Source organism: Rhizoctonia solani, chromosome 8, assembly GCF_016906535.1.
Source record: "Rhizoctonia solani chromosome 8, complete sequence".
Taxonomy (NCBI): Eukaryota; Fungi; Basidiomycota; class Agaricomycetes; order Cantharellales; family Ceratobasidiaceae; genus Rhizoctonia; species Rhizoctonia solani.
In genome coordinates, this window is record NC_057377.1 from 1,943,130 (window position 1) to 1,969,960 (window position 26,831).

Below are 26,831 nucleotides of genomic sequence, written 5' to 3' on the forward strand. Positions count from 1 at the left end.
CAGACTCACTTGATCGGATTAAGCGCGGATATGGCAAGAACCAACCGGTGCAACCAATGTTCCTGAAACGTGCCTGAGATAGGAATATTGTTAGCGGATCCTGACATGCGAGGCGTATTTGACTGACAACAGGAATATGTAAATACGTTTCATGATCAACCACATATATTTTTGAACCACGCTGTCATTTCCTAACGTCCTGATGCATGCGCTGGTCGGCAACATGTATGAAGGTCAATAACTGCCACCAGGAATGTGTCCGGGCCACCGCGTGAGGTTGTCCGCGGCGTTAGGGCGGGCTAGTTCGGAGGTTTTATGTGTGAGATTTAAGTGAAATTAATATACATTGTTCATTCCTTAGCTAGATGGCTGTAGGTGTACATATAGTAAATTAAATTATTAGAATTCAATCTCATCGTCTATCTCATCGTCGCCTTCAAGAACGCTCTCAGCCTCGTCATCCATGTCTTCGTCGCTCGGTTCTCCGTCAAATTCAATGACATCGACGTCTTCTTGGTTGATTGTATCTTCCGTACGTTCGGATTCCGGCGCTTTGCCTTGGTCTTCATCGGCACCATTGCCGTCTTTGTCTTCGTCCCCAAGTTCGTCTTCATCGTCGTTGTCAGCTTGCTCTTCCCCGTCTGTCGTGAAAATTATCAATAAATAAGCCTAGTCAACTTACGGGTAAACGCACCCGATTCATCGTTTGACCCAACTGTAGTCTCGGAAGGGGTTGGTTGATAATGGCCAATACCCCCTCCAATGTAATGCATTAGCATATCTCGATCCACAAATCTATTGCAAAGTGTGAGCCAAACTTGAAGTACCATAAGAGAAGCGTAACACTCAATAAGTACCTACCTGTTGACATAGTATGCACTCCAGTCTGTACCTTCGGTGTGATCGTGCGCAAAAGAATGAAAGCGGGGAATATATTCAGGTGTTTTGCCTGCCTGGAAATCGGGTATGAGGTGGGTTGCACGAAGAATGTCTTTCGGGTCTATGAAATCGAACGCATCAAGAATATCTTGATCGTTGCGGCACATTTGGTAGTGCAATCGGTCCAACTTGTGATGTTCCCACCCCCCAGGTCGATCGTAGTCGTAATAAAGCCACCTTACGTGAATGAACTCGTAGCGTTTAGGGGGGCGTCGATCATAGAGAACTTTGGCGTGATAAACCCCTAGGATCTTTGCGTAAACAAAGGGGTGTTCGTCAGGATGTCGATCAGCTTTTGTTGGGAGCAATGCGAAGCATTGGTGGGAAGTGGGGCTAAGTGAATCTTGCTGGCGCAAGATATCATACGACGTATAATTGACTCGAAGTGTGTTATGCCGATACATGCGCTCTTGGGCAAGTCGAACCTTGAGAATATTGCTATTGCAAAATTCGGGGTGATTGGAATCGCCAAGGACCCGAGCAAGGAGGTGTCGTTTCAGCTGGGGCAGGAAAAACTGTTCATTTCAATGTATATAAGTATGTCTTTATAATTTGATCTTACGATAATTCGGGACTCACTCTCGTCGAGATGTCGTGTGAATTTTGCGAGACCCACAGTGAAACGTTCGGAATCATGTCTTCGGAGCGATCCTTAAGCCCGATGAAGTAAGGTTCCCCATCGAGAAGGGAGTCCATTGCTCCTTCGTCGATTGGTGGTTGGTTGGTTGAAGCTTTCTGCAGTGCGGTAAGAGCTCCCTCCATCTCTCGTAGTACACTAGTTATATCGTCTATGCGGGTCATTTGTGTAACGGCGTCTTGTTTATTGGTTCGAGAATATTGAGCTTTGAATCTCCGGCCCTGTAGCTCCCCCTATTGAGGTTGAATAAGACTAAAATTAAGACAAAGGGGGGAAATAAACTCACTATTTGAGTTGAATATGAATCCGTGGTTCCAAACTCCTCAATTGTTCGCACATAGTCGCCCAACGCGTGAAACTTGTAGGTATTCAAGTTTAATGAGCATATGCGCCGTCCATCTCCAGAATGGGAAATGGTTTGCCGAGTTGGGGTTTCTTGATGAATTCTTGTCATAGCCACCGCCTTTGCTGCTTCTTGTCTTTTCTTGCGACGAGCATACTCTTGGGGAGTCTCACGAACATCCAGGGACTTTGTGAGATCCGAAAACGCTCGAAGGGCTGAAGCAAGTTTGATCGTAAGGGACTTAAAAATGCCGAGGGTAGATTTTGTATGGAGTCGGAGTTTTGCCATCCCATGCCACTGAGCAAAAATAAACAGCAATTGTTGTGCGGGTCTATCACATGACTCCGGTAAGAGACCTTCAAAAGCAGGAATAGAGCACTGCAATCTCATTTCAGCTTTGAAACCAACGAATGGCTAGAATCAGCGCACCTGAAGGATATCTTCGAAGTCTCGGGCTGCAATCCGACCCATACTAGCAACGTCCTCTGAGAACATTCGAATGGTGGATCCAAAGGGGGGGATGCTTCGGAAACTTGATAATGTATAATGTCAATTGGCTGAACTTGTATACATTGAATTCAGGGATTTACCTACCGTTTATTAAACTCCGAAACAACATTGTTCCCACCAAGATGTAGCAGTCGGACTAGATGTTTGAATAGCGTTTTCCAAACCCCAAGTTCAACTTCGTGGAGTTGATCTACTACAAGTGATGAGAATACATTGAACTCCTGTTGGCCACCTAGACGTGAGAAAGCATTCTGGAAAATATGATTAAATTAGCCACACATATAAAAACATATCATACATACCTGAGTAGGCACATAGGATTCCTCCTTTAGCAAATCTTCAACGGCCTTGCTCTGAACCAAGCGGCCTTGTGTATAAATCAGGTCACGTGCCTGGCTAATCTTCTTGTGGTATTTGTCGTTATCTTTCCGGTGCTTATGCTTTCGTGTGTTCATATCCTGGGTGGTGCCGACCTGTGAAGCCATTGGTTTTTGTACAAGGCATCGGGGACACAAGCACTGTCCTCCATTCCGTATTGTAGCTAATAAAACTCTACAGAAGATTTTAAACATATACCAGTTTCATAGCATATAGCAAACTTACTTCTCCGGGTAATCAGCTGAGTAAGTCATGATACGAGGGAAGACTCGACGTCGAATCCCATCGGCACAGTCGATAACTATGCCATTCCTCCATGCGTCTACAAACTCTTCGTCAATGAGCGCAGTCCATATGGCATGCATAAGTTCACGGCGAAGGTGAGTTAAGAGCGCCTCATTTGGAGGTTTCCCATCGTAAAGCCTTGTGATTTCGTCCTTTATACTATCAGGTAGCTTTATAATATAAATAAGGATAATATTAGTGCACCTTTAAGAAAATACTCACAGTAGGAACATGTGCAGCTGCATAACAGGTATTCGAGGTGGGCTTGCATCTCTCGTATTTGCTTTCGTTCCCAAAATAGCATAATATTGGCCATCCTTTAACGTGCGAAAACTGGGCAAATTGTATGCCATCAGACGAGAACATGAATGCGGCAACACAGCGGGGGAGTATGCAATTTTGGTCGGAAATTTGTGCCGTCTGGACCTTGCGATGTACTCGATTCATTGCCGCAGAAGTGTACATTTCGCCAAAAAGAGGCTGCGGGGTTGAGTTGGGGGTATTGGGCGGTTTATAGTATTCGTAGTACGGCTCATAGTGGAAGGTTGGATTTTTGTTAGACGAAAAGGTCTTCCTCATAATGTCCAAGAGACTGCGCGCACGAAGTCCAGAAACCTCAACATGAAATGGATCTTTGCTGAGTTGACTCCGAAGGCGAGGGACTTCAAGAACCAGCGGAATATTTTTCCATCCCTCTGCAGGCGGACAGCTTGGATCTTGATTTTGAGCGGCCTTGGCAAGTTGGTTGTCGATCTCCCGTAAGTTGACACCAACCATGTCGGCCGGATTGAAACCCGGTTGAAGCAGTACCTCATCAACAAGAAAGTCCCGGTCAGCAAGAGATTTTGTATTGCCATTAAGCCAGTGGTGCCGTTGTACATAGTAGACAGACAAGTTGGGGCATGGTTGGATGATTTTCTCGACAGACTGAGCATGGTTTAATGGGCGGCAAAGGTGCAGGGGGAGAACATGAGCCATTGGAGCATTGAGGTCAGGGATAGTCAAGGGGCGCGATGCATATACTCGATAGCGACCAAATAAGTCGGGGGAAGTTCGATACCCTTGCCGCCTGGGAAGTCGTTGCTCTGTGTTCATGTGTTCATTTTGTAAGGGAGCTACCTCATCAAGAGGCGGAGCCAGGGGCCGGGGACCGTCTGGGAGAGCATCGTGCTCAACTCGGAATCCAATCCCAACTCGAAGAGCCTGAGATCGTGTAAACGGGCGGGTCCGGGAGGGGTTTACAGCTGCAGTAGGTTCTGGAGGCAAGGGTGGAGGGGCATGTTGATCAGGTGTGCTGGGGGCTACCCGGCCATTGTTGCTACTGCCAGCCTGCATATACTCTGTTTAGCTTCAGAAATGCCAACCAGATATAAATACGTACCTCATTGCGCTCAGGCTCATGAGTGGGGCTATAGACCCGGCGACGCTTTGCTAGACCTCCATTATCATTGCACTCCGAATCGCAGTCTTCAAAAAGACTGTTCTGATAGACCCAACAATGATTTTGATGAAGAGAACGGCTCTTTGCAGTGTTAAAAGTCCGAGGGCAGCCAGAAATACAACATAATTGACTCGACATTGTTGGTTTTGGAAGGGGGGGGGGCAATGAAACACGGCCAGCATACCAGCAGTATTTCGAGAAAATGTGCCAGCAAAAATCGGAGCATATAGACCAAACATACAGCCCAAAATGTCAGGTACCTGTCCGCGTAAGGTACCATATGCAAATCAAGTTTGTTTCAGGCAAAAGGTGGGCGCCGAGGATGGCAGTCAGTGCCTTAAGTGCGGCAGTGATTCGCCGTTGAATTTGGTCCCGAACCAACCATTTAAGTCGCTACAGCCTGAGGCATGAACTTAGCTCTCCAGAATCCTCCCCCTCGAACAACCTGCACTCATGGCTCCCATCCGCGCCAAGTAAGCTCTATTACTCTCAATGATACGTATCCATTTAACTAACATCATCTGATAGCCAGAGATCTACCAACGATTCTGAAGATCCTACTGACACCTTGCTTGCTAAGCATAGTCGTTTGATCACTCGAATGAACGAGATGTTCTGGAGCCCATCGGACGTTCTTGTTCTCGTAAAGAAGATCCATCGTTTGGATGACGACGCCGAGTTGCGAATGCGGGAATCAGCCGATCCCAGGTTAGTATACTGACTTTCATTGAGAATCCATGCCAATAACTTTGCCAACTTTTAGCAAGAAACGTCTGCTTATCATAGCAGACAAGATATACGAACTCCAACCCAATTTAGCGGAGTATTTATGTCAAAACGGTCGCCCTGGTTCCATTGCTCTCAGGGACGCAAGGTCACGAGTAAGTGACTTGACGTTTTCTATGTGTAGGGTAATGTGCTGAGTCCCACATGCTTAAAAAGCTGGCTGTTGGCCAAAGCAATGGCCGGTCCGAGGACATGCGTAAGGTTCGGGAGGAGATGCCAAAGTGGGCCGATTGCAAGTGGGACCCCCCACTTGGCGAGAAGGGCACCCGTGGGTTGCACCACCCACAGTGTGCAACGTTACTTTCCGACTGTCGTGTGGATGTCACTGATGAGTCGTAAGTGACTTTTGTCCAATTTATCTATTTTCACTGCTGACGCAAGCTACCCACCAGCGCGATGGAACAATTTCGGGCATTTGGGGTTCCAGCAATGGAGCCCAGCTTTTGGGAGCGCTTCATGTACCAAGATGGGGTAATTGACCCTAACAATCGTGCAACAGGCTTGCTGCGTAGCAGTTTATTAGTTAAGGTATGTTTGGGCCTCGGACTGCATGATACATTCGTGTTGGATACTTATATATGCGATATTTCTGCTTAGTCTGCCAAGTGTGTTCTCCTTTCGCCTGGTGCCTCCCACTCCTACTCCCACGCAGTCTCTCGAGTTGGCTCGAGAGGACGCAGTAGCCACCACAGGGGTTTGATCGGGATTGCAAAGTCATACAGTATCACCGAAGTCAATGCAGCATTCATTGCCTACATCTGTGTTGTGGTATGCACCAATCAACCTAACGCACTCGATTGACCTAATTCTATGTGGTAGACGCGCCATTCCCTTACATCCGACGAGCACTTTTCCGAGATATGTGCTGGTTTCAACTACCTCGAGTTTTATAACCAGGTACGCGAGTTCCTCGAGGACCCGAAGTATCGTCGTTGGTCCAAAGAACTTGTGGAATGGTGGAACAAGTGGGTTTTCAATGAGTTGGTATGCACTATGACTTACATCCGATTTAGAGAAGTTTTCGACGGGGTCCAGTTAGGCGGGCTTGGTGCGGCTGCGCTTGGACGTGAACATGGCACGCTGTCGATGTTGGACGCACAACTCGAGACGCAAGACCTGAACGTTGGTAACGGTGGCGTGGAAGGAGTGGCGGCATAGTCTCAGAATAGCGTTGGTCAAGCTCTTTCATAACCTACTCGTTTATTTTCCTTTCTGAACAACCTTCTCACACTCGTTTACTTTGTTCTTAATTGTACGTCTCTCTATCCTTGAGAACCCTGTCTTTCATTTATCGAGTATATACACTACGGCCAATGCCATTTAATCGCATATAAACCGGTTTAGCCCAAATACTGCGTATGATATACTGGTCGTATAATACCCCGAAAATGGAGCAAACGCAATGAATGGGGTTCCATACATATTTGTTGCCCGTCATACCTACAAATGCACGATCCCATCATGCTGTGGTCGACTATAGGAATTTCGCCATTGTGTCTAAAATGAAACTACATGTACCCACATATCGGCTTTGAACAGCCTGGCGCATAGCATGTAAATTATACCTACCGGGCACATTCTTTCAATCTGACGTGTGATCGGCATCCTCTGGATGACTGCCCCATTACCCCCGTAATTGGTATTATTCACGTTTGACATACATAGTTTGTCTACATGACACATTCCATACGTCAGGCACGCCCCTGGGATCAGGCACACCCAAGTGTGCTCAAAATTGCCGGAATTCTCAAACGGCTGGTCATTGAACAGCAACCGAATAGTCACTGACATGCCGATATCAGCATATGACTAAATACGTCACCTGATGCGAAATACATGGGCATGTATGCGAAAACATGACATAGCCCGGTTTCGTGATGTGGTGTTTCGGGCTGCCTTCGATGCCCCTCCCACTCCAGGATCAAGTCAGACTCTTTCCGAATTTTATTATGGATGTTATGTTGATGAGGATGGGTGGCTGGTCAACAGTCGTAATGACCTGTTGCTTTGGCTTCCGGCGGAGATTGCTCATGCAGGACTGTCCCCTTTCGTGTCGGTCATTATTACAGAATTTGGAAGACTAGAGATACCGAAGCAGATGCTGGTCGCTGGACGGGAGTGGGACAAGTGCTACATACAGAAGTGACTGGTGCATGTGTAGAACAGTATGTAGAAATTCGGATAATGTATTGTATATGATGTATGGTGTAATTGCGTTCACCAACATCAGTAAGTGAACCAATAAGATGCGCACGTAGTCACGCACAGGGATCTGCCACCCGCCTTGAGTCACTTGACTACATTTTCATGGAGTATCATAGGGGGCTTCATAGGTCTTTCATACCCCGTACTTTTCTGCATTCTCACCTTCTTGTTGTTTCTGCCACGTAAGAAGCTAAAGATGCCTCTGAGTACGAAGACTACTAATACTGTCCAATTGATGAGTCGGCGTGAATATGAAATGAAATTCAACTCTGACTGTGAGGGTGTGATACCTTGCTGACGTCATTCATATCGTTTTTTTTGGGGGCGGAGAGGTGATTGGCATGGAACAAGGCATGTCAGGATGAGTTGACCCAACGTTGTATTCTGTCAATGCTTGGGCGGAACCGACTCTTTGGCTGGTCAATTCACGCGAGCCTAGCTTAGGTCTGAGCTGATCCACGTGGATGCTGGTTTTCCTACCGTGCCATCATCGGATTCATCCAGGCTGTCGAGCCGCTTCCACTCGTCGAGCCGTGCCGCACTAACAACCATGTTTCCTTCTACGTTCAATACTCAGCTCTCCATCTTCGTTGTTTTATTAGCATACATTTCTACAGCGGAAATCTATTCAATAAATAGGACCAAGTGAGATTTGACGCAGTGGGGTCCAACAGCTGTGAGTGGTGTTCCGGGCAAAAACATCCCGTTTAGTACACTCCATCGTCACGATTACGATTCGCACCTAGCCACACATTCGTCCCGCACAAAGACTCTGCCTAGACGTGGTCTCGCTTGACACATAGTATCTATACGGTTGCAGTGTACTTGGGGTTACAAAATGGAATCGGAAAAAATCACGTGAGCCGCATAGCGTTTGTTCCGATTCGGTTTTGCAACCCCAAGTACATTGCTCGCTATTCACCCGATGCATATGGCCATGCCTAAAAGGCCCAATGTTCGGTAGGACACTTGTGGATCCGTGTTGTTTTCTTCCGGGCCACGGTGGCCCGTTCCGTTGGTACCGCCGGGACTAGTCATCCAAGTGATCGGCGGGCTGTTGGGTTTGCAACGATCTCATATCTCTATCTCACGCGTCATAAAGTAACTTACTCTCTATCGAGTGTGCGTGAGACGGACTAGGACTCGGCTGGGGTACATGCCTCGATTTTCCGCGCAATATTGCCATATGGGGGATTCGTTTGGCTCGCATGGCCATCCACCAGAGAGACGCTCATCATGTATCAACTGATTGAGGACTGTATGTAATGTAGAAAGCAATCGGAGATGTTTACCCTATTTACAGAACAAGACACTGGAACCACAGACGTTGCGGACATCACCGCTGAAGCCAGGGTACAGCCACTGATGGAGACTCGGGGTAAACGATCAGACAAATCGGCGTGCCCCGATCGTTCCTGGTCTATCCATGGAATACTACAACAGGCTCACGTATCGTTGTTCCATTAAAGTCTACCTCACTCTTGTACAGACAGACATACGAGGGTGAACACGACAGAGATTGGCAGGGTCGTTTGGAAGAAAATGCATCGAGGGCAAATATTGTCGCGTGGGGGCGGTTGGACACGTGATCTGGTGGGCGTTCTCCTTGACTTTGCCCTACCAGGCTTTCTGTGGCCTGCCGTGATGCTTCTGCAGTATATCGACTCTTATTCACCACCAGAATTGCGAAAACGAGGGGAACTAAATATACCAGTGATGGTTTGTATGTATCTGGGTGACCAGTGAGGAGAGGAATGGAAGTGAGTCTGACTGGTGTTGTCTGTGCGTGCAGTGTTGGCGCATGCTGAGCACATGAGCACAGGATCATAAGCGACAGCTTTTGGGCTTCCGGTCACGCTGATCACCTCTGGGAGTATGGCAGGCTGCAACGTGCAGTCCACGTTCCCTATTGCTATAAACGATTCGGGCACAAGCGCTCACGGCCAATCCGTTCAACGACTACGAAGGCTCGAAAAATGTCGACTCGGAACAACGGATCGAATAGAAAGAAAGGGAAAGTGCGACGCTGGCTGGATAGTCTGTCCTGCTTCTCATCGTCCGAGGATCCAGTTGCGCTATCGCCCGAGGATCCAGTCGCGCCGTTATCGGGCGTCAAGAGCGGACCATGGGAAGGGCTGCGGGCGACGCTTAAGACCCTGGGGGACACTCCTGCGATGTTTGGTCCGCTCGTCTCCGCCGCCAGCGTACTTCTCGACTGCTTCGATGTCATCGAGGTATGCTATGTATACGATCGTTCCATGACTCTTCCCGCTCACGCGTACTCTTTGTCAGGCGGTCTCAAGCAACCAGCAAGACTATGAGGATTTGGCAACCAGCCTCGATGCGCTCAGCAAAGCATTCATGGGAACCTACACCACCAATACATCCAGCTCAGCCACGGGGTGTGTGAAAGGGATCGTCGTGTAAGTCGGCTCTCTGGGCAAGTCCATGCGAAGGCTGACACGGTGCATAGGTCTATCGAACGAGAGGCGAATGAGATCAAGAGCAAGACCCAGCGCGGGACTGGTAGGCGGGTGCTGATGGCGAATGCAGATGAGCAAGACTTAGTGAGGCGATATAGGCGGATACAGTCGCTTTTTCGACAGCTGCAGGTGAGCTTGTGCCATAACCTCGGCAGTTGCATTGGGCGCTTATACATGTGCAGGCCAATATCGGGATGAGTACATTGGCAAACACGGAGGAACTGGTGGTGGTGTGTACCGCGTCTCACGATGCTTTTGCTTTTGCTTTCGCTGACCGATTGAGCGGACAGAACTCGAGACTGGCGACACTGAACACAGAGAATAAGGCCACCTACGACTCGCTGCTGTCTGCCTTGACCAACAGGCGAACATGCACCGAAGGCACACGAGTGAAGGTCCTGTCCGAACTCAAGGACTGGGTGTTTGCGCCGGATCGGCAGTCCGTATACTGGATGAGCGGGATGGCCGGCACCGGCAAGACCACCATCGCATGTACGTTTGCCAAATGGCTCGAAGGGCAGAAACTACTGGCGGCGAGCTTCTTTTGCACGCGGACGGATGCGGACTGCCAGGACGTGGCTCGAATCATACCAACGGTCGCATACCAGCTCGCGCGGTACTGCATCCCATTCCGGTCGGCGCTTTGCGATATTCTCGGAAACGACCCAGACTTGAGAACGAAGGACGTAACAAAGCAGTTCGAACGGCTGCTGGTCGACCCACTGAAGACAATCAAGAATGACATACCGAATAATCTGGTGGTGGTGATCGATGCGCTGGACGAGTGCAACGACCAAAGAGGAGTGGAGCAAGTGCTGGATATGCTGTTCAAGCACGCCAGTCAGCTGCCAATCAAGTTCTTCGTGACGAGTCGACCCGAAGCAGAGATCTATACAACAATGACGACCCATGCACCGTTGCGTGCGGCGATATACCTACACGACATCGAAAAGTCGCTGGTCAGGGCGGACATCGAGCTATACCTAAAGCAGGAGCTATCGTCTACGATCCCGGGGCTACCGGATGAAGTGCTCAAGCAGCTCGTGGACCGATCCGGGGTGCTGTTCATCTATGCGGCTACGCTTGTTCGCTACATTCGACCCGGGACCGGCAGGGCCGATCCTCGTGAACGGCTGAACACGGTACTGGGTATGACCGCCGAGTCGGGGGAAGAAAAATCACAGATCGACATTCTATACGCGGCGGTACTCAAGTCGGCGCTGGATGATGGAGAGCTGCGAGGGCCGGAGAAAGAGGCGGTGCAGGCGGTGCTACGTACGGTGCTGTTTGCTCAAGAACCGATATCGCTGGAGACGATCGGGGCACTATCCGGGATCAACAATACGCACCAAGTGGAATACGCGCTGAATGGGCTTCGATCGGTACTGCACCACTCGGAGGCTACAAACCTTGTGACCACGCTGCATGCATCGTTTCCAGACTTTATGTTCAGCCAGGCCCGGTCAGGCCGATACTACTGCGACGTCAAGGAGCACAGTCCAGGGCTGGCGAGTCGATGCTTTGGGGTGATGAAAGACCAGCTACGGTTCAACATATGCGATTTGCCATCCTCGTTCATACGCGACAGCCAGGTCGACAACATACAACACCGAATCAAGACCAAGATCTCGTCTACACTGGCGTATGCATGCCGCTACTGGCCGAGTCATCTGGCTCAGACGAGAGTGTCGGAAGACATGGTGGTGGCGCTGAAGGAGTTTGTATCGGATCGGCTGCTGTTCTGGATGGAGGTGATGTGCCTGCGGCGAGAGCTGCTGTTTGGGATTCACGGGTGGTCGGCGATCAAGCAATGGATAGCGGCAAGTGTGATGATGAGAGTCACCCGAGCTGCTTGCTGACATTACTTTCAGGAATCGGGGTCTGAATCGCCCGAGGTGGGGCAATGGGTCGACGATGCCAGCCACTTCTGCACCAGCTATGCCGCCAGCCCAGCGTCCCAGTCCACTCCACACATCTACATCTCATGCCTGCCTTTCTGCCCTCGGTCGAGCTCGGTATACACGCACTACTGGCATCGGATGCAAGGACTGCTGGAGCTGAAGGGAAGCCTGATGGACCGCAGAGAGACAGCCGCAGTGGCAACCTGGAACATGGGCTCGCCAGTACGGTCGGTGGCGTACTCGGTGGATGGGAGTCGAGTGGCAGTGGGATGCGAAGACGGAACAGTGAGCATACGGAACGCATACGATGGCACGGTGGTTGCTGGTCCACTCCAGGCTCACACCGGCTGGGTTCGTTCGGTGGTGTTCTCGCGTGATGGCAGGCTTGTTGCGTCTGGGTCAGATGATCGCACTATTTGGGTGTGGGACGTGCGCACCGGCAGTCCTGTTGCCGGCCCATTTCAAGGTCACATCGACCTGGTCCTCTCGGTCTCGTTCTCACCCGACAGCAAGCGCATAGTCTCTGGCTCCGGGGACAACACCGTTTGTATATGGAGCGTAGCCGATGGAACACTGCTTTGCGGTCCGTTGCAGGGTCATACCGATTGGGTCCGCTCCGTGACGTACTCGCCCGACGGCACTCTCATTGCCTCTGCCTCCTCCGACAAGACGATCCGACTGTGGCGCTCGGACGACGGCACTCCTGCTGCTTCACCGCTTCAAGGCCATACCAAAGCTGTCTACTCCGTTGTGTTCAGTCCTGATGGCTCTCTGCTTGTCAGCGGGTCACGGGACATGAGCGTTCGTGTGTGGAGGGTGTCTGATGGGGCGGCTGTCACCACTCCGTTTCAGGGCCATACAAGTGGCGTCACCTCGGTGGCGGTGTCGGCTGATGGCACACTTGCTGTCTCTGGCTCTGATGATCGTACTGTGCGAGTGTGGAGGATCGCCGATGGGTCGCTTGCTGCCGGTCCATTTGTTGGTCATACTAATCCGATTAACTCAGTTGGGTACTCACCGGATGGGACGCGAGTCATCTCTGGCTCTGATGATCGGACGGTGCGAGTGTGGAATGTGCGCGAGGGCATAGCGGCTCCTGCTTCCTCAGATCATGCTCTACCCTGGATAAAATCACTCTGGTTCTCGCCCGACAATGGCCACGTATTGACCGAATCGGACAAGGGTGAAGTGCGGATGTGGGATGTGTCGAATGGCACCTCCCAGTTAGCCCCACCCGACATACAGCTTCCCCGCCCGCCATCTATCACAACATCTCCCGACAGTTCCTACACTGCCCAAACCGATTCAGATGGAGAGCTGATACAGGTTGTGCGGACGGACGACAAGACCGTGGCTGCTGGACCGTTTGAGCCCATCCCTCGAGTATGGCAGTTTGCGGACGACAGCAGCTGTGTCATTGTAGGCTTCAAGGATGGCACGATTCGAGGCATATCACTGCGGACTGGAGAGACTGTATTCCGATTACGCTCCGCTAGTGACGATTGGGTTGACCTGATTGGACAGTGCTCGGATGGCTCACTTCTTGCGTCCGTTGACGACAATGACCACCCCAGTCGTAGCCTACGAGTCTGGAGTACGACCTCGCCTATCATAGGGTTTCACACCCCCACCGATGCCCCTTCCGGTTCGGGATCAAGTCAGACTCTTTCGGGACTTTACGATGGATGTCATGTCGATGGGGATGGCTGGCTGGTCAACAGCCGTAATGATCTGTTGCTGTGGCTTCCGGCGGAGATGGCTGATGCAGGACTGTCTCCGTTCGTGTCGGTGATCGTTACAACGTCTGGAACATTAGAGGTCCCGAAGCAGTGGCTGGTCGCTGGACGAGGGTGGGACAAGTGCTATATACGGAAGTAAGCGGTGCATGTGTAGATATCTTGCGTAGAACCTCGAACAATGTATCATGTATTTTTCAATTGCGTCAAATCATATCAGAAAACAAGCCAATGAGATGCATGCGGAATCATTTGGTGTAGTTGCTTTCCTCCGCCTCCAGTGACCAGACTACAGCTCTACAAGGTATCAAAGGGGACTTTATGGGACTCCGGTTTCCAATGCTTCTACCTATTGTCCCTCTCTAGCTCTTCTTGCTCTACAAAAAACTAAAGGTGCATCTAGGGGCAACGGTTGTGCAGCGATAACGATTATTAAATTGAATGGGATATGAAATGGGAGTAAGCTCTGACTGCGAGGGTGCAGCGCTTCGATCATGCCACTCATACTAGCCGTTTTGGGCGAGAGGCTGCTAGGATAACTTGACGAACGGTCGTGTCCCGTGAATGCCTGAGTACAATTAGCTCTTAGGCTTATCAGCACATACGCATGTACCACGGGAATCAGATGATTAGCATGGCTACGACTTGTGCTATTACACAGACATCTCATTTGTTCGGGCTCTCGAGCAACTTGCACGCGTCGAGATATACTATACTGATCGCAATGTTCTCATCTATGCTCGATAATGAGCTGACCGCCCCAAACATTCAACCTGCACACACCCTTGCATCAGAAGCCCATCCGAGGACTGAGACTTAGTGAGGCCTATTGTGCCGACGCGTGATATTTGTGAACGGTGCGCTCACGCAAGGACTGCCGTCTGTTTACAGTTTTCTCAGCAACCCTGATTTGCAATTTACAACCCGTCTATGCTACGCAAGTACTCTGCCTCGGCATCTTCTTGCTTGATACGTACGGTATGAGTGCCCACATGGCTGCTGCGTAGATAGCCGGCTATCAGATCGATAGCTATAAGCGCGAAGAACAATGATTGACAACGGTCCGGAAACTTGTAGATCCAGGTTGTTGTGTGCCGAACATGCGGCTCCGTTCGGTTGGTACCGCCGGGATTGGTCATTCGAATGATCGACAAACTCAGTAATATTGTCTCTGCCATCTTGTAGTTTACAGTTTGTGGTACAGCCCGATGTCCGCTGGATGTGCGCGACACGGATCAGGACTGGACTGAGGCAAGCGTATCGGGTGGTCAGTGGATATTGCTATCCGGGGAGACTTGATTGCCTCGCGCGGCCAGCCCTCAGAGAGACGTTTACCCCGGATGAGCTGGTTGAGGATCGCGTGGCACGTGGAAAGAGTTTGGTGATATACATACGAGCTAGAGAGAACGGCAGATGGGCCTGGGACGTTGCCGCGCCCGGGGACGGGTACAGCCACTGATGGAGTCATGAGATTGATCGGATAAATTGGCTTGCCTCGATCATTCGTGGTGCGGTCCGTCCGCGGGAGAAGATGATAGACTCATGGATTGTGTCTCTATTTCGAAGCTACCTGTATCTCGTACAAAGATGCATAACAGGATGAATACGAGCGGGACCGGTGGAGTCACTCAGTGGAAAGTCCGTCTAAGACAAATAAGGTGGCTTTGAGGCGGCTGGCCACGTGATTTGCGGTTTGTTGCTCTCTATTTTGCCGTATGGATCTTTCCACAGCCTGTTATGGTGTTTTTGCGCTATACTCACTGTTATTCGTCACTGGAACTGCGAGATCGAGCTGGACTAAATGTATGACCAGTGGTGTAGATGCGTCCGGCTGACGTCGAGAGGAATAGCGGTGAGTCTGGATGGTGTTGTCTGTGCGTGCAGTGTTGGCGCATGCTGAGCACATGAGCACAGGATCATAAACGACAGCTTTTGCGCTTCCGGTCATGCTGATCACCTACTGGGACTACGGCAGGTTGCAACGTGCAGTCCACGTTCCCTATTGCTATAAACGATTCGGGCACAAGCGCTCACGGCCAATCCGTTCAACGACCACGAAAACTCGAAAAATGTCGACTCTGAACAACCGGTCGAATAGAAAGAAAGGGAAAGTGCGACGCTGGCTGGATAGTCTACTTTGCGTCTCATCGCCCGAGGATCCAGTCGGGTCGTCCACCCAGCAGCACCCGTCTTCACATGCCTCGTTCCCTCTAGAACCAATCCAAGACGCCCACACAGATATCCCCAATTATGACAACACCGAACAGCAAGCGCCTTCGCATGCATCACCCCCTGCAAAGCCGACCCAAAATGGCCATGTAGATTCGGCTAATGACGAGAACGCACCCCTTCCGACAAGCCAATCGCCATCTCGAACCGCCACCCCTGTTGATACATCAGGTGTCAAGAGCGGAGCATGGGCTGGGCTGCGGGTGTCGCTCAAGACGCTGAGGGACACTCCTGCGATGTTTGGTCCGCTGGTCTCTGCCGCCAGCGTACTTCTCGACTGCTTCGATGTCATCGAGGTATGCTATGTATACGATCGTTCCATGACTCTTCCCGCTCACGCGTGCTCTTTGTCAGACGGTCTCAAGCAACCAGCAAGACTACGACGATTTGGCTGCCGACATTGATGCGCTCAGCAATGCACTAATGGAAGCCTACACCACCGAGACAGCCACGGGGTGTATGAACGGGATCATGAAGTAAGTCGGCTGTCTAGCCCAGTCCATGCGAAGGCTGACACGGTGCATAGGTCTATCGAACGAGAGTCAAATGAGATCAAGAACAAAACCCAGCGCGGGACTGGTAGGCGGGTGCTGATGGCAAATGCGGATGAGCAAGACTTAGTGAGGCGATATCGGCGGATAGAGTCGCTTTTTCGACAGCTGCAAGTGAGTTTATGTCATAACCTCGGCGGTTGGATTGGGCGCTTATACATGTGAAGGCGAACATCGGGATGAGTACATGGGCAAACACAAAGGAACTGGTGGTGGTGTGTACCGCGCGTCACGGGGCTCTCGCTTTCGCTGACTGACTGAGTGGACAGAACTCGAGACTCGCGGCACTGAACACAGAAAAGAAGGCCACCTATGACTCTCTCTTGTCTCGCTCGACCAGCAGGCGGACATGCACCGAAGGCACACGAGTGAAGGTCCTATCCGAGCTCAAGGACTGGGTGTTTGCGCCGGACCGGCAGTCGGTGTACTGGATGAGCGGGATGGCCGGCACCGGCAAGACCACGATCGCATACACGTTTGCCGAATGGCTCGAGACCGAGAAACTGCTGGCAGCGAGCTTCTTTTGCACGCGGACGGATGTGGACTGCCAGGACGTGGCTCGAATCGTACCGACGGTGGCATACCAGCTCGCGCGGTACTGCATCCCATTCCAGTCAGCGCTATGCGACGTTCTCGGAAACGACCCGGACATCGGATCGAAGGACATAACAAGACAGTTTGAACGGTTGATAGTAGACCCGCTGAACAAAATGAAGAATGCCATACCGAGCAACCTGGTGGTGGTGATCGATGCGCTGGACGAGTGCAACGACCAACGAGGAGTGGAGCAAGTGCTGGATATGCTGTTCAAGCACGCCAGTCAGCTGCCGATCAAGTTCTTCGTAACCAGTCGACCCGAGGCGGAGATCTACACGACAATGACGACCCATGCACCGTTGCGGGCGGCGATATACCTACACGACATCGAAAAGTCGCTGGTCAGCGCGGACATCGAGCTATACCTAAAGCAGGAGCTTTCATCTACGATCCCCGGGCTACCAGATGAAGTGCTCAAGCAGCTCGTGGACCGATCCGGGGTGCTGTTCATCTATGCGGCTACGCTTGTTCGCTACATTCGACCCGGGACCGGCAGGGCCGATCCTCGTGAACGGCTGAACACGGTACTGGGCATGACCGCCGAGGCGGGGGAAGAAAAATCACAGATCGACATTCTATACGCGGCGGTACTCAAGTCGGCGCTGGATGATGGAGAGCTGCGAGGGCCGGAGAAAGAGGCGGTGCAGGCGGTGCTACGTACGGTGCTGTTTGCTCAAGAACCAATATCGCTGGAGACCATCGGGGCGCTATCTGGGATCGACAATACGCACCGAGTGGAGTACGCGCTGAATGGGCTTCGATCGGTGCTGCACCACTCGGAGGCTACAAACCTAGTGACCACGCTGCATGCATCTTTTCCAGACTTTATGTTCAGCAAGGCCCGATCAGGGCAATACTACTGCGACGTCAAGGAACATGCTCGAGGGCTGGCGAGTCGATGCTTTGGGGTGATGAAGGACCAGCTGCGGTTCAACATATGCGACTTGCCGTCTTCGTTCATACGCGACAGCCAGGTCGACAACATACAACACCGAATCAAGACCAACATCTCGTCACCACTGGCGTATGCGTGCCGCTACTGGCCGAGTCATCTTGCTCAGACGACGGTGTCGGAAGACATGGTGGCGGCGCTGAAGGAGTTCCTATCGGATCGACTGCTGTTCTGGATGGAGGTGATGTGCCTGCGGCGAGAGCTGCTGTTTGGGATCCACGGGTGGTTGGCCATCAAGCAATGGATAACGGCAAGTAGGATGATGATAGTCACTCGCGCTGCTTACTGACATTACTTTTAGGAATCGACGTCTGAATCGCCCGAGGTGCGGCAATGGGTCGAAGATGCCAGCAACTTCTGCACCAGCTATGCCGCCAGCCCAGCGTCACAGTCCACTCCACATATCTACATCTCATGCCTGCCTTTCTGTCCTCGGTCGAGCTCGGTGTATACCCACTACCGGCATCGGATGCAAGGACTGCTGGAGCTGAAGGGAAGCCTGATGGACCGCAGAGAGACAGCCGCAGTGGCAACCTGGAACATGGGCTCGCCAGTATACTCGGTGGCGTACTCGGTGGATGGGAGTCGAGTGGCAGTGGGATGCGCTGACGGAACAGTGAGCATACGGAACGCATACGATGGCACGGTGGTTGTTGGTCCACTCCAGGCTCACACCGACTGTGTTAGTTTGGTGGTGTTCTCGCGTGATGGCAGGCTTGTTGCGTCTGGGGCAGATGATCGCACTATCCGGGTGTGGGACGTGCGCACCGGCAGTCCTGTTGCCGGCCCATTTCAAGGTCACACCGGCTCTGTCCTCTCGGCCTCGTTCTCACCGGACAGCAAGCGCATAGTCTCTGGCTCCCAGGACAAGACCGTTTGTATATGGAGCGCAGTCGATGGCACCTTGCTTTGCGGTCCATTGCAGGGTCATACCGGATCAGTCCGCTCCGTGACGTACTCGCCCGACGGCACTCTCATTGCCTCTGCCTCCTCCGACAACACGATCCGACTGTGGTGCTCGGACGACGGCACTCCTGCTGCTTCACCGCTTCAAGGCCATACCGACGCTGTCTACTCCGTTGTGTTCAGTCCTGATGGCACTCTGCTTGTCAGCGGGTCAAGGGACAGGACCGTTCGTGTGTGGAGGGTGTCTGATGGGTCGGCTGTCACCACTCCGTTTCAGGGCCATACAAGTGGCGTCACCTCGGTGGCAGTGTCGGCTGATGGAACACTTGTTGCATCTGGCTCTTATGATAAGACTGTGCGAGTGTGGAGGATCGCCGATGGGTCGCTTGCTGCCGGTCCATTACTTGGCCATACTGATTTGATTGTGTCAGTTGGATACTCACCGGATGGGACACGAGTCATCTCTGGCTCTTATGATTGGACGGTGCGAGTGTGGAATGTGCGCGAGGGCATAGTGGCTCCTGCCTCCTCAGACCATGCTCTACCCAAGATAAAATCACTCTGGTTCTCGCCCAACAATGGCCACGTATTGACCGAATCGGACGAGGGTGAAGTGCGGATGTGGAATGTGTCGAATGGCACCTCCCAGTTAGCCCCACCCGACATACACCTTCCCCGCCCGCCATCTATCACAACATCTCCCGACAGTTCGCACACTGCCCAAACCGATTCAGATGGAGAGCTAGTACAGGTTGTGCGGATGGACGACAAGACCGTGGTTGTTGGACCGTTTGAGCCCACCCCTCGAGTATGGCAGTTTACGGACGACAGCAGCTGTGTCATTGTAGGCTTCGAGGACGGCACGATCCGAGGCATATCACTGCGGACTGGAGAGACCGTATTCGTATTACGCTCTGCTGGGGACGACTGGGTTGACCTGATTGGACAGTGCTCGGATGGCTCATTTCTTGCGTCCGCTGACGACAGTAAGTACCCTAGTAGTAGCCTACGAGTCTGGAGTACGACCTCGCCTATCATAGGGTTTCACACCCTCACCAATGCCCCTTCCGCTTCAGGACCAAGTCAGACTCTTTCCGAATTTTATGATGGATGTCATGTCGATGGGGATGGCTGGCTAGTCAACAGCCGTAACGACCTGTTGCTGTGGCTTCCGGTGGAGATTGCTGATGCAGGACTGTCTCCGTTTGTGTCGGTGATTGTTACAACGTCTGGAATATTGGAGGTTCCGAAGCAGTGGCTGGTTGCTGGACAAGAGTGGGACAAATGCTACATACAGAAGTAAGCGGTGTATGTGTGGACATCTTATGTAGAAACTCGAATAATGTACTGTGTATTTTGTCATTGCATCAACTTATATCACCAAACGAGCCAATAACATGCATATGTAATGATTCGGTGGTGTTTCTTCCTCCCGCCTCCAGTGGCTGATTGCAGCTCTGCAAGTTATCAAAGGGGGCTCTGTGCGGCTCCAATCCCCTGTGCTTCTCACCATCGTCCCCCTCTGGCACTTCACGCCCTCTAAAATGCTAAAGATGCATCTAAGGACAATGATGGCGTGGTGATAATGATTATTGAATTGAATGGGATATGAAATGCGAGCAAGCTCTGACTGCGAGGGTGCAGCGCTTCGATCATGTCACTCATATTGGCCGTTTTGGGCCAAGAGGTACTTGGTTTGGAGCGAGGGCTGCTAGGATGACTTGACGAACGGTCGTGTCCCGTGAATGCCTGAGTACAACTAGCTCTTAGGTTTATCAGCATATGCGCATGTACCGCGGGGATCAGATGATTAGCATGGTTACGACTTGTGCTATTACACAGACATCCTACCTGTTTGGGCTCTCGAGCAACTTGCACGCGTCGAGACGTACTATACTGATCGCAATGTTCTCATCTATGCTCGATAATGAGCTGGCCACCCCAAACATTCAACCTGTACACACCCTTGCATCAGAAGCCCATCCGAGGAATGAGACTTAGTGAGGCATGTTGGGCCGACGCGTGAAAGTTGTGAATGGTGCGCTCACGCAAGGACTGCCGTCTGCCTATGGTTTTCTCGACAGCCCTGATTTGTAAGTCACCACCCGTCTATCCTACGCAAGTACTCTGCCTCGGCATCTTCTCGCTTGATACGCACAGTATGAGTGCCCACATGGCTGCTGCGTAGGTAGCTTGATTTCCGGCCGATAGCTATGAGCGCAAAGAACAACGATTGACAGCGGTCCGGAAACCTGTGGATCCAGGTTGTTGTCTGCGGGACTTGCGGCTCCGTTCCGTTGGTACCGCCGGGATTGGTCACTCGAATGATCGACAAACTCAATAATATTGTCTCCACTAGCTTGTAGTTTACAGTTTGTGGTACAGCCCGATGTCCGCTGGATGTACGCGACACGGATCAGGACTGGACTGGGGCAAGTGTGTCGGGTGGTCAGTTGATATTGCTATCCGAGGAAACTTGATTGCCTTGCGCGGCCAGCCCTCAGAGAGACATTTATCCCGGATGAGCTGGTTGAGGATCGCGTGGGATGTGGAAAGAGTTTGGCGATATACATACGAACTACAGAGAACAACAGATGGGCCTGGAAGGTTGCCGCGCCGGGGACGGGTACAGCCACTGATGGACCCATGAGATTGATCGGACAAATCGGCTTGCCTCGATCATTCGTGTTGCGGTCCGTCCGCGGGAGAAGATGATAGACTCATGGATTGCGTCTCTATTTCGAAGCTACCTGCATCTCGTACAAAAATGCATAACAGGATCAATATGAGCGGGACCGGTGGAGTCACTTGGTGGAAATTCCGTCTAAGACAAATAAGATAGCTTTGAGGCGGTTGGCCACGTGATTTGCGGTTTGTTGCTCTCGATTTTGCTGCATGGAGCTTTCCACAGCCTGTTATGGTGTTTTTGCGCTATACTCAATGTTATTCATCACTGGAACTGCGAGATCGAGCTGGACTGAATGTACCACCACTGGTGTGGATGCGTCCGGCTGGCGTCGAGAGGAATAGCAGTGAGTCTGGCTGGTGTTGTGTGTGCGTGCAGTGTTGGCGCATGCTGAGCACATGAGCACAGGATCATAAACGACCGCTTTTGCGCTTCCGGTCACGCTGATCACCTACTGTGAGCATGGCAGGCTGCAGCGTGCAGTCCACGTTCCCTATTGCTATAAACGATTCGGGCACAAGCGCTCACGGCCAATCCGTTCAACGACCACGAAAACTCGAAAAATGTCGACTCGGAACAACAGGTCGAACAGAAAGAAAGGGAAAGTGAGACGCTGGCTGGATAGTCTACTTTGCGTCTCATCGCCCGAGGATCCAGTCGGGCCACCCACCCAGCAGCGCCCGTCTTCACATGCCTCGTTACCCTTAGAACCAATCCAAGACGCCCACACAGATGCCCCCAATAATGACAACACCGAACAACAAGCGCCTTTGCATGCATCACCCCCTGCAGAACCGACCCAAAGTGCCGATGTGGATTCGGTCAATGACGAGAACGCACCCCTTCCGACAAGCCAATCGCCATCTCGAACCGGCACTCCTGTCGATACATCAGGTGTCAAGAGCGGAGCATGGGAAGGGCTGCGGGCGTCGCTCAAGACCCTGAGGGACACTCCCGCGATGTTTGGTCCGCTCGTCTCCGCCGCCAGTGTACTTGTTGACTGCTTCGATACTATCGAGGTGCGTCAGTCTTATGGATGCTCGTCGCATCTCCAAGCTGACACGTACCTTGATCCAGGTTGCTGCGAGAAACCAACAAGACTACGAGCATCTGGCCACCGAGCTTGACACGCTCGCCAAGTCGCTTGTGACGACCTGCAAGGGAGGTGCGCCGAGCTCGGTTACCGACTGTGTGAAGGGGATTGCCATGTACGTCAAGCGGCAATTTGTCGTTTTTATGCGATGGCTGACAGGATGTAAAGTGTTATCAAGCGCGAGGCAGAAGAGATCGAGAACAAGGTGGGACGTGGGACTGGAAGGCGGATGGTGATGGCGAATGCAGACGGGGAGGACCTAGTGAGGCGATACAGGCGGATTGAGTCACTGTTCCGCCAATTGCAGGTGGGTGCATACTGTATAATCAAGGACTGGACTCGGCGCTTATGTGTGGACAGACAAACATCGGGATGAGTACCTGGGCGATCACGAACGAACTGATGGTGGCAAGTATTGCATGGCGCGAGATGCAGGTACAATATGGCTAACTAAATGAGCAGAAATCAAGGCTTGCGGACCTGAACGCGGAGAAGAAGGCAACATACAATTCCACGCTCTCAACATCGACCAGCAGACGGACATGCACCGAAGGCACACGAGTCAGCATCCTCTCCGAGCTCGAACGCTGGGTGTCTGCCTCGGACCAAAAGGCGGTGTACTGGATGAGCGGAATGGCCGGCACCGGCAAGACCACCATCGCATGCACCTTTGCCAAATGGCTCGAGACCGAGAAACTCCTAGCAGCGAGCTTCTTCTGCACAAGGACGTCTGCCGACTGCCGCGACGTAACTCGGATCGTACCGACAGTGGCATACCAGCTCGCACGGTACTGCATCCCGTTCCAGTCGGCGCTGTGCGACGTTCTCGGAAACGACCCGGACTTGGGAACGAAGGACATCAGGACGCAGTTCGAACGGCTGTTAGTCGACCCACTGAAGACAATCAAGAACGACATACCGAGCAACCTGGTGGTGGTGATCGATGCGCTGGACGAGTGCGACGACCAACGAGGAGTGGAGCAAGTGCTGGATATGCTGTTCAAGCACGCCAGTCAGCTGCCAATCAAGTTCTTCGTGACGAGTCGACCCGAGGCGGAGATCTATACGACAATGACGACCCATGCACGGTTGCGTGCGGCGATATACCTACACGACATCGAAAAGTCGCTGGTCAGGGCGGACATCGAGCTATACCTAAAGCAGGAGCTTTCGTCTACCATCCCCGGGCTACCGAATGAAGTCCTCAAGCAGCTTGTCGATCGATCCGGGGTGCTGTTCATCTATGCGGCTACGCTTGTTCGCTACATTCGACCCGGGACCGGCAAGGCCAATTCTCGCGAACGGCTGAACACGGTACTGGGCATGACGGCCGAGTCGGGTCAAGAGAACTCACAGATCGATAAGCTATATACGGCGATACTGAAGTCGGCGCTGGATGACGAAGAACTAGAAGCATCGGAGAAAGAGGCGGCGCAGGCGGTGCTACGTACGGTGCTGTTTGCCCAAGAGCCGATATCGCTGGAGACCATCGGGGCACTATCCGGGATCGACAATACACACCGAGTGGAGTGTGCGCTGAATGGGCTTCGATCAGTGCTGCACCACTCGGAGGCTACAAAACTGGTGACCACGCTGCATGCATCGTTTCCGGACTTTATGTTCAGCCAGGCCCGGTCAGGGCAATACCACTGCGACGTCAAGGAGCATAGTCCAGGGCTGACGAGTCGATGCTTTGGGGTGATGAAGGACCAGCTACGGTTCAACATATGCGACCTGCCATCGTCATTCATACGCGACAGCCAGGTCGACAACATACAACACCGAATCAAGACCAAGATCTCGTCAACACTGGCGTATGCATGCCGCTACTGGCCGAGTCATCTGGCTCAGACGAGAGTGTCGGAAGACATGGTGGTGGCGCTGAAGGAGTTTGTATCGGATCGGCTGCTGTTCTGGATGGAGGTGATGTGCCTGCGGCGAGAGCTGCTGTTTGGAATCCACGGGTGGTTGGCAATTAAGCGATGGATAACGGCGAGTATGATGATGATGGTCACCTGTGCTGATTGCTGACAGCACTGATAGGAGTCAGGGTCCGAATCCTCCGAGTTGCGGCAATGGGTCGAGGATGCCATCAACTTCTGCACCAGCTATGCCTCCAGTCCAGCGTCGCAGTCCACGCCACACATCTATATCTCATGCCTGCCTTTCTGTCCTCGGTCGAGCTCGGTATATACGCACTACTGGCATCGGATGCAAGGGCTGCTGGAGCTGAAGGGAAGCCTGATGGACCGCAGAGAGACAGCCGCAGTGGCAACCTGGAACATTGGCGAGCTAGTATGGTCGGTGGCATACTCGGTGGATGGGAGTCGAGTGGCAACGGGATGCAGTGACCCAACAGTGAACATACGGGACGCATACGATGGCACGGTGGTTGTTGGTCCACTCCAGGCTCACACCGACCATGTCCATTCGGTGGTGTTCTCGCGTGATGGCAGACTTCTGGCCTCTGGGTCAGAAGATCGCACGATCCGGGTGTGGGACGTGCGCACCGGCAGTCTTGTTGCCGGCCCATTCCAGGGTCACACCTGGTATGTCAACTCGGTCTCGTTCTCACCCGACAGCAAGCGTATAGTCTCTGGCTCCTTCGACAACACCATTTATATATGGAACACAGTCGATGGCACACAGCTTTGCGGTCCATTGCAGGGCCATACCGATTCAGTCCGCTCTGTGACGTTCTCACCGGACGGCACTCTCATTGCCTCTGCCTCCGACGACAAGACGATCCGACTGTGGCGCTCGGACGACGGCACTCCTGCTGCTTCACCGCTGCAAGGCCATATCAAAGCTGTCCGGTCCGTTGTATTCAGTCCTGATGGCACTCTGCTTCTCAGCGGGTCAGAGGACATGAGCGTTCGTGTATGGAGGGTGTCTGATGGGTCGGCTGTCACCACTCCGTTTCGAGGTCATACAGATACCGTCCAATCGGTCACAGTGTCGCCTGATGGAACACTTGTTGCATCTGGCTCTTATGATAAGACTGTGCGAGTGTGGAGGATCGCCGATGGGTCCCTTGCTGCCGGTCCATTTGTTGGCCATACTGGTACTATTATGTCAGTTGGGTACTCACCGGATGGGACACGAGTCATCTCTGGCTCTCGGGATCGGACGGTGCGAGTGTGGAATGTGCGAAAGGGCATTGTAACTCCTGCATCAGATCATGCTCTACCTCATATCAGATCCCTCTGGTTCTCGCCCGACAATGGCCACGTATTCACCAAATCGAACCAGGGCGAAATGCAGATGTGGGATGTGTCGAATGGCACCTCCCGGCCGGCCCCACCCGACATACGGCTTTCCCGCCCGCTATCTTCCTCAACATTTCCCAAAAGCTTATATACTGCCCAAACCAATAACCATGGGGAGCTAGTACAGCTCGTGCGGAAGGATAATGGGACTGTGGCTGCTGGACCGTTTGACCCCATCCCTCGAATGCTGAGGTTTACGGACAGTGCCCATGTTATTTTAGTTTTCGATGATGGCACAATTCAAGGCATATCTCTGCAAACTGGAGAGGCCGTTTTCCGCTTATGTTCCGCCAGGAATGGCCAGGTTGACAACATTGCAGTATGCTCGGATGGCTCACTTCTTGCGTCAGTTGACAACAATGCCTTCCCTCATCGTAGCCTACGAGTCTGGAGTACGACCTCGCCTATTCTGGAGTTCCGGGCTCCTGCCGGTGCCCCTTCCACCTCAGGATCAAGTCAGACTCTTTCCGACCTTTACGATGGATGTCGTGTCGATTGGGATGGGTGGCTGATCAATAGCCGTAATGACTTGTTGCTGTGGCTTCCGGTGGAGATCGCTGATACAGGACTGTCCCCGTTCGTGTCGGTGATTGTTACAATGTCTGGCACATTAGAGGTCCCGAAGCAGTGGCTGGTGGCTGGACAAGAGTGGGGGAAATGTTATGCAAGAGGCTGATCATATGGGACATTGGATGTCAGATTATTATGAATATCAAGTTTTATTGTATGTTGTATTCATGATACGATGGGTGCATCCTTGTTCAGATCAATGCAGAAGCGAATTATCTGCTATGTAATAATTGCGAAATATATTACTTCGACTCTGTGACGGCCAAGCCATGGTACACTACTGCTCGTATAAGGATTTACAATGCCGTGAATCACTAGTAAGAGTCATATATTC

The 26,831-nt window shown here is 52.1% G+C and overlaps 5 protein-coding genes across 5 annotated transcripts; 4 read left to right on the forward strand and 1 right to left on the reverse strand.

Annotated features, from left to right (window-relative positions):
• Positions 1 to 399: 399 nt before the first annotated feature.
• Positions 400 to 4,759, reverse strand: RhiXN_10046 (uncharacterized protein; the record flags this gene model as incomplete). Its single annotated transcript, XM_043329862.1, has 12 exons — positions 400 to 641; positions 695 to 795; positions 862 to 1,454; positions 1,519 to 1,809; positions 1,863 to 2,297; positions 2,349 to 2,451; positions 2,514 to 2,680; positions 2,732 to 2,981; positions 3,033 to 3,262; positions 3,315 to 4,421; positions 4,474 to 4,575; positions 4,718 to 4,759. 12 exons carry the CDS (start codon positions 4,757 to 4,759, stop codon positions 400 to 402), a joined length of 3,663 nt encoding a protein of 1,220 aa, XP_043182696.1.
• Positions 4,760 to 4,986: 227 nt separating this feature from the next.
• On the forward strand, positions 4,987 to 6,477 carry RhiXN_10047 (uncharacterized protein; the record flags this gene model as incomplete). Its single annotated transcript, XM_043329863.1, has 8 exons — positions 4,987 to 5,006; positions 5,062 to 5,241; positions 5,297 to 5,414; positions 5,476 to 5,654; positions 5,712 to 5,847; positions 5,917 to 6,087; positions 6,139 to 6,284; positions 6,333 to 6,477. 8 exons carry the CDS (start codon positions 4,987 to 4,989, stop codon positions 6,475 to 6,477), a joined length of 1,095 nt encoding a protein of 364 aa, XP_043182697.1.
• Positions 6,478 to 9,500: 3,023 nt separating this feature from the next.
• RhiXN_10048 (Vegetative incompatibility protein HET-E-1) lies at positions 9,501 to 13,786 on the forward strand (the record flags this gene model as incomplete). The annotated part of the gene is made up of 6 exons (XM_043329864.1): positions 9,501 to 9,758; positions 9,817 to 9,947; positions 9,998 to 10,136; positions 10,190 to 10,237; positions 10,298 to 11,833; positions 11,879 to 13,786. 6 exons carry the CDS (start codon positions 9,501 to 9,503, stop codon positions 13,784 to 13,786), a joined length of 4,020 nt encoding a protein of 1,339 aa, XP_043182698.1.
• Positions 13,787 to 15,713: 1,927 nt separating this feature from the next.
• RhiXN_10049 (Vegetative incompatibility protein HET-E-1) lies at positions 15,714 to 20,182 on the forward strand (the record flags this gene model as incomplete). The annotated part of the gene is made up of 6 exons (XM_043329865.1): positions 15,714 to 16,169; positions 16,228 to 16,349; positions 16,400 to 16,538; positions 16,592 to 16,639; positions 16,694 to 18,241; positions 18,275 to 20,182. 6 exons carry the CDS (start codon positions 15,714 to 15,716, stop codon positions 20,180 to 20,182), a joined length of 4,221 nt encoding a protein of 1,406 aa, XP_043182699.1.
• Positions 20,183 to 22,128: 1,946 nt separating this feature from the next.
• RhiXN_10050 (Vegetative incompatibility protein HET-E-1) lies at positions 22,129 to 26,603 on the forward strand (the record flags this gene model as incomplete). The annotated part of the gene is made up of 6 exons (XM_043329866.1): positions 22,129 to 22,584; positions 22,643 to 22,773; positions 22,827 to 22,965; positions 23,019 to 23,093; positions 23,121 to 24,668; positions 24,702 to 26,603. The coding sequence occupies 6 exons, from the start codon at positions 22,129 to 22,131 to the stop codon at positions 26,601 to 26,603; spliced, it is 4,251 nt and encodes a 1,416-aa protein (XP_043182700.1).
• Positions 26,604 to 26,831: the final 228 nt, after the last annotated feature.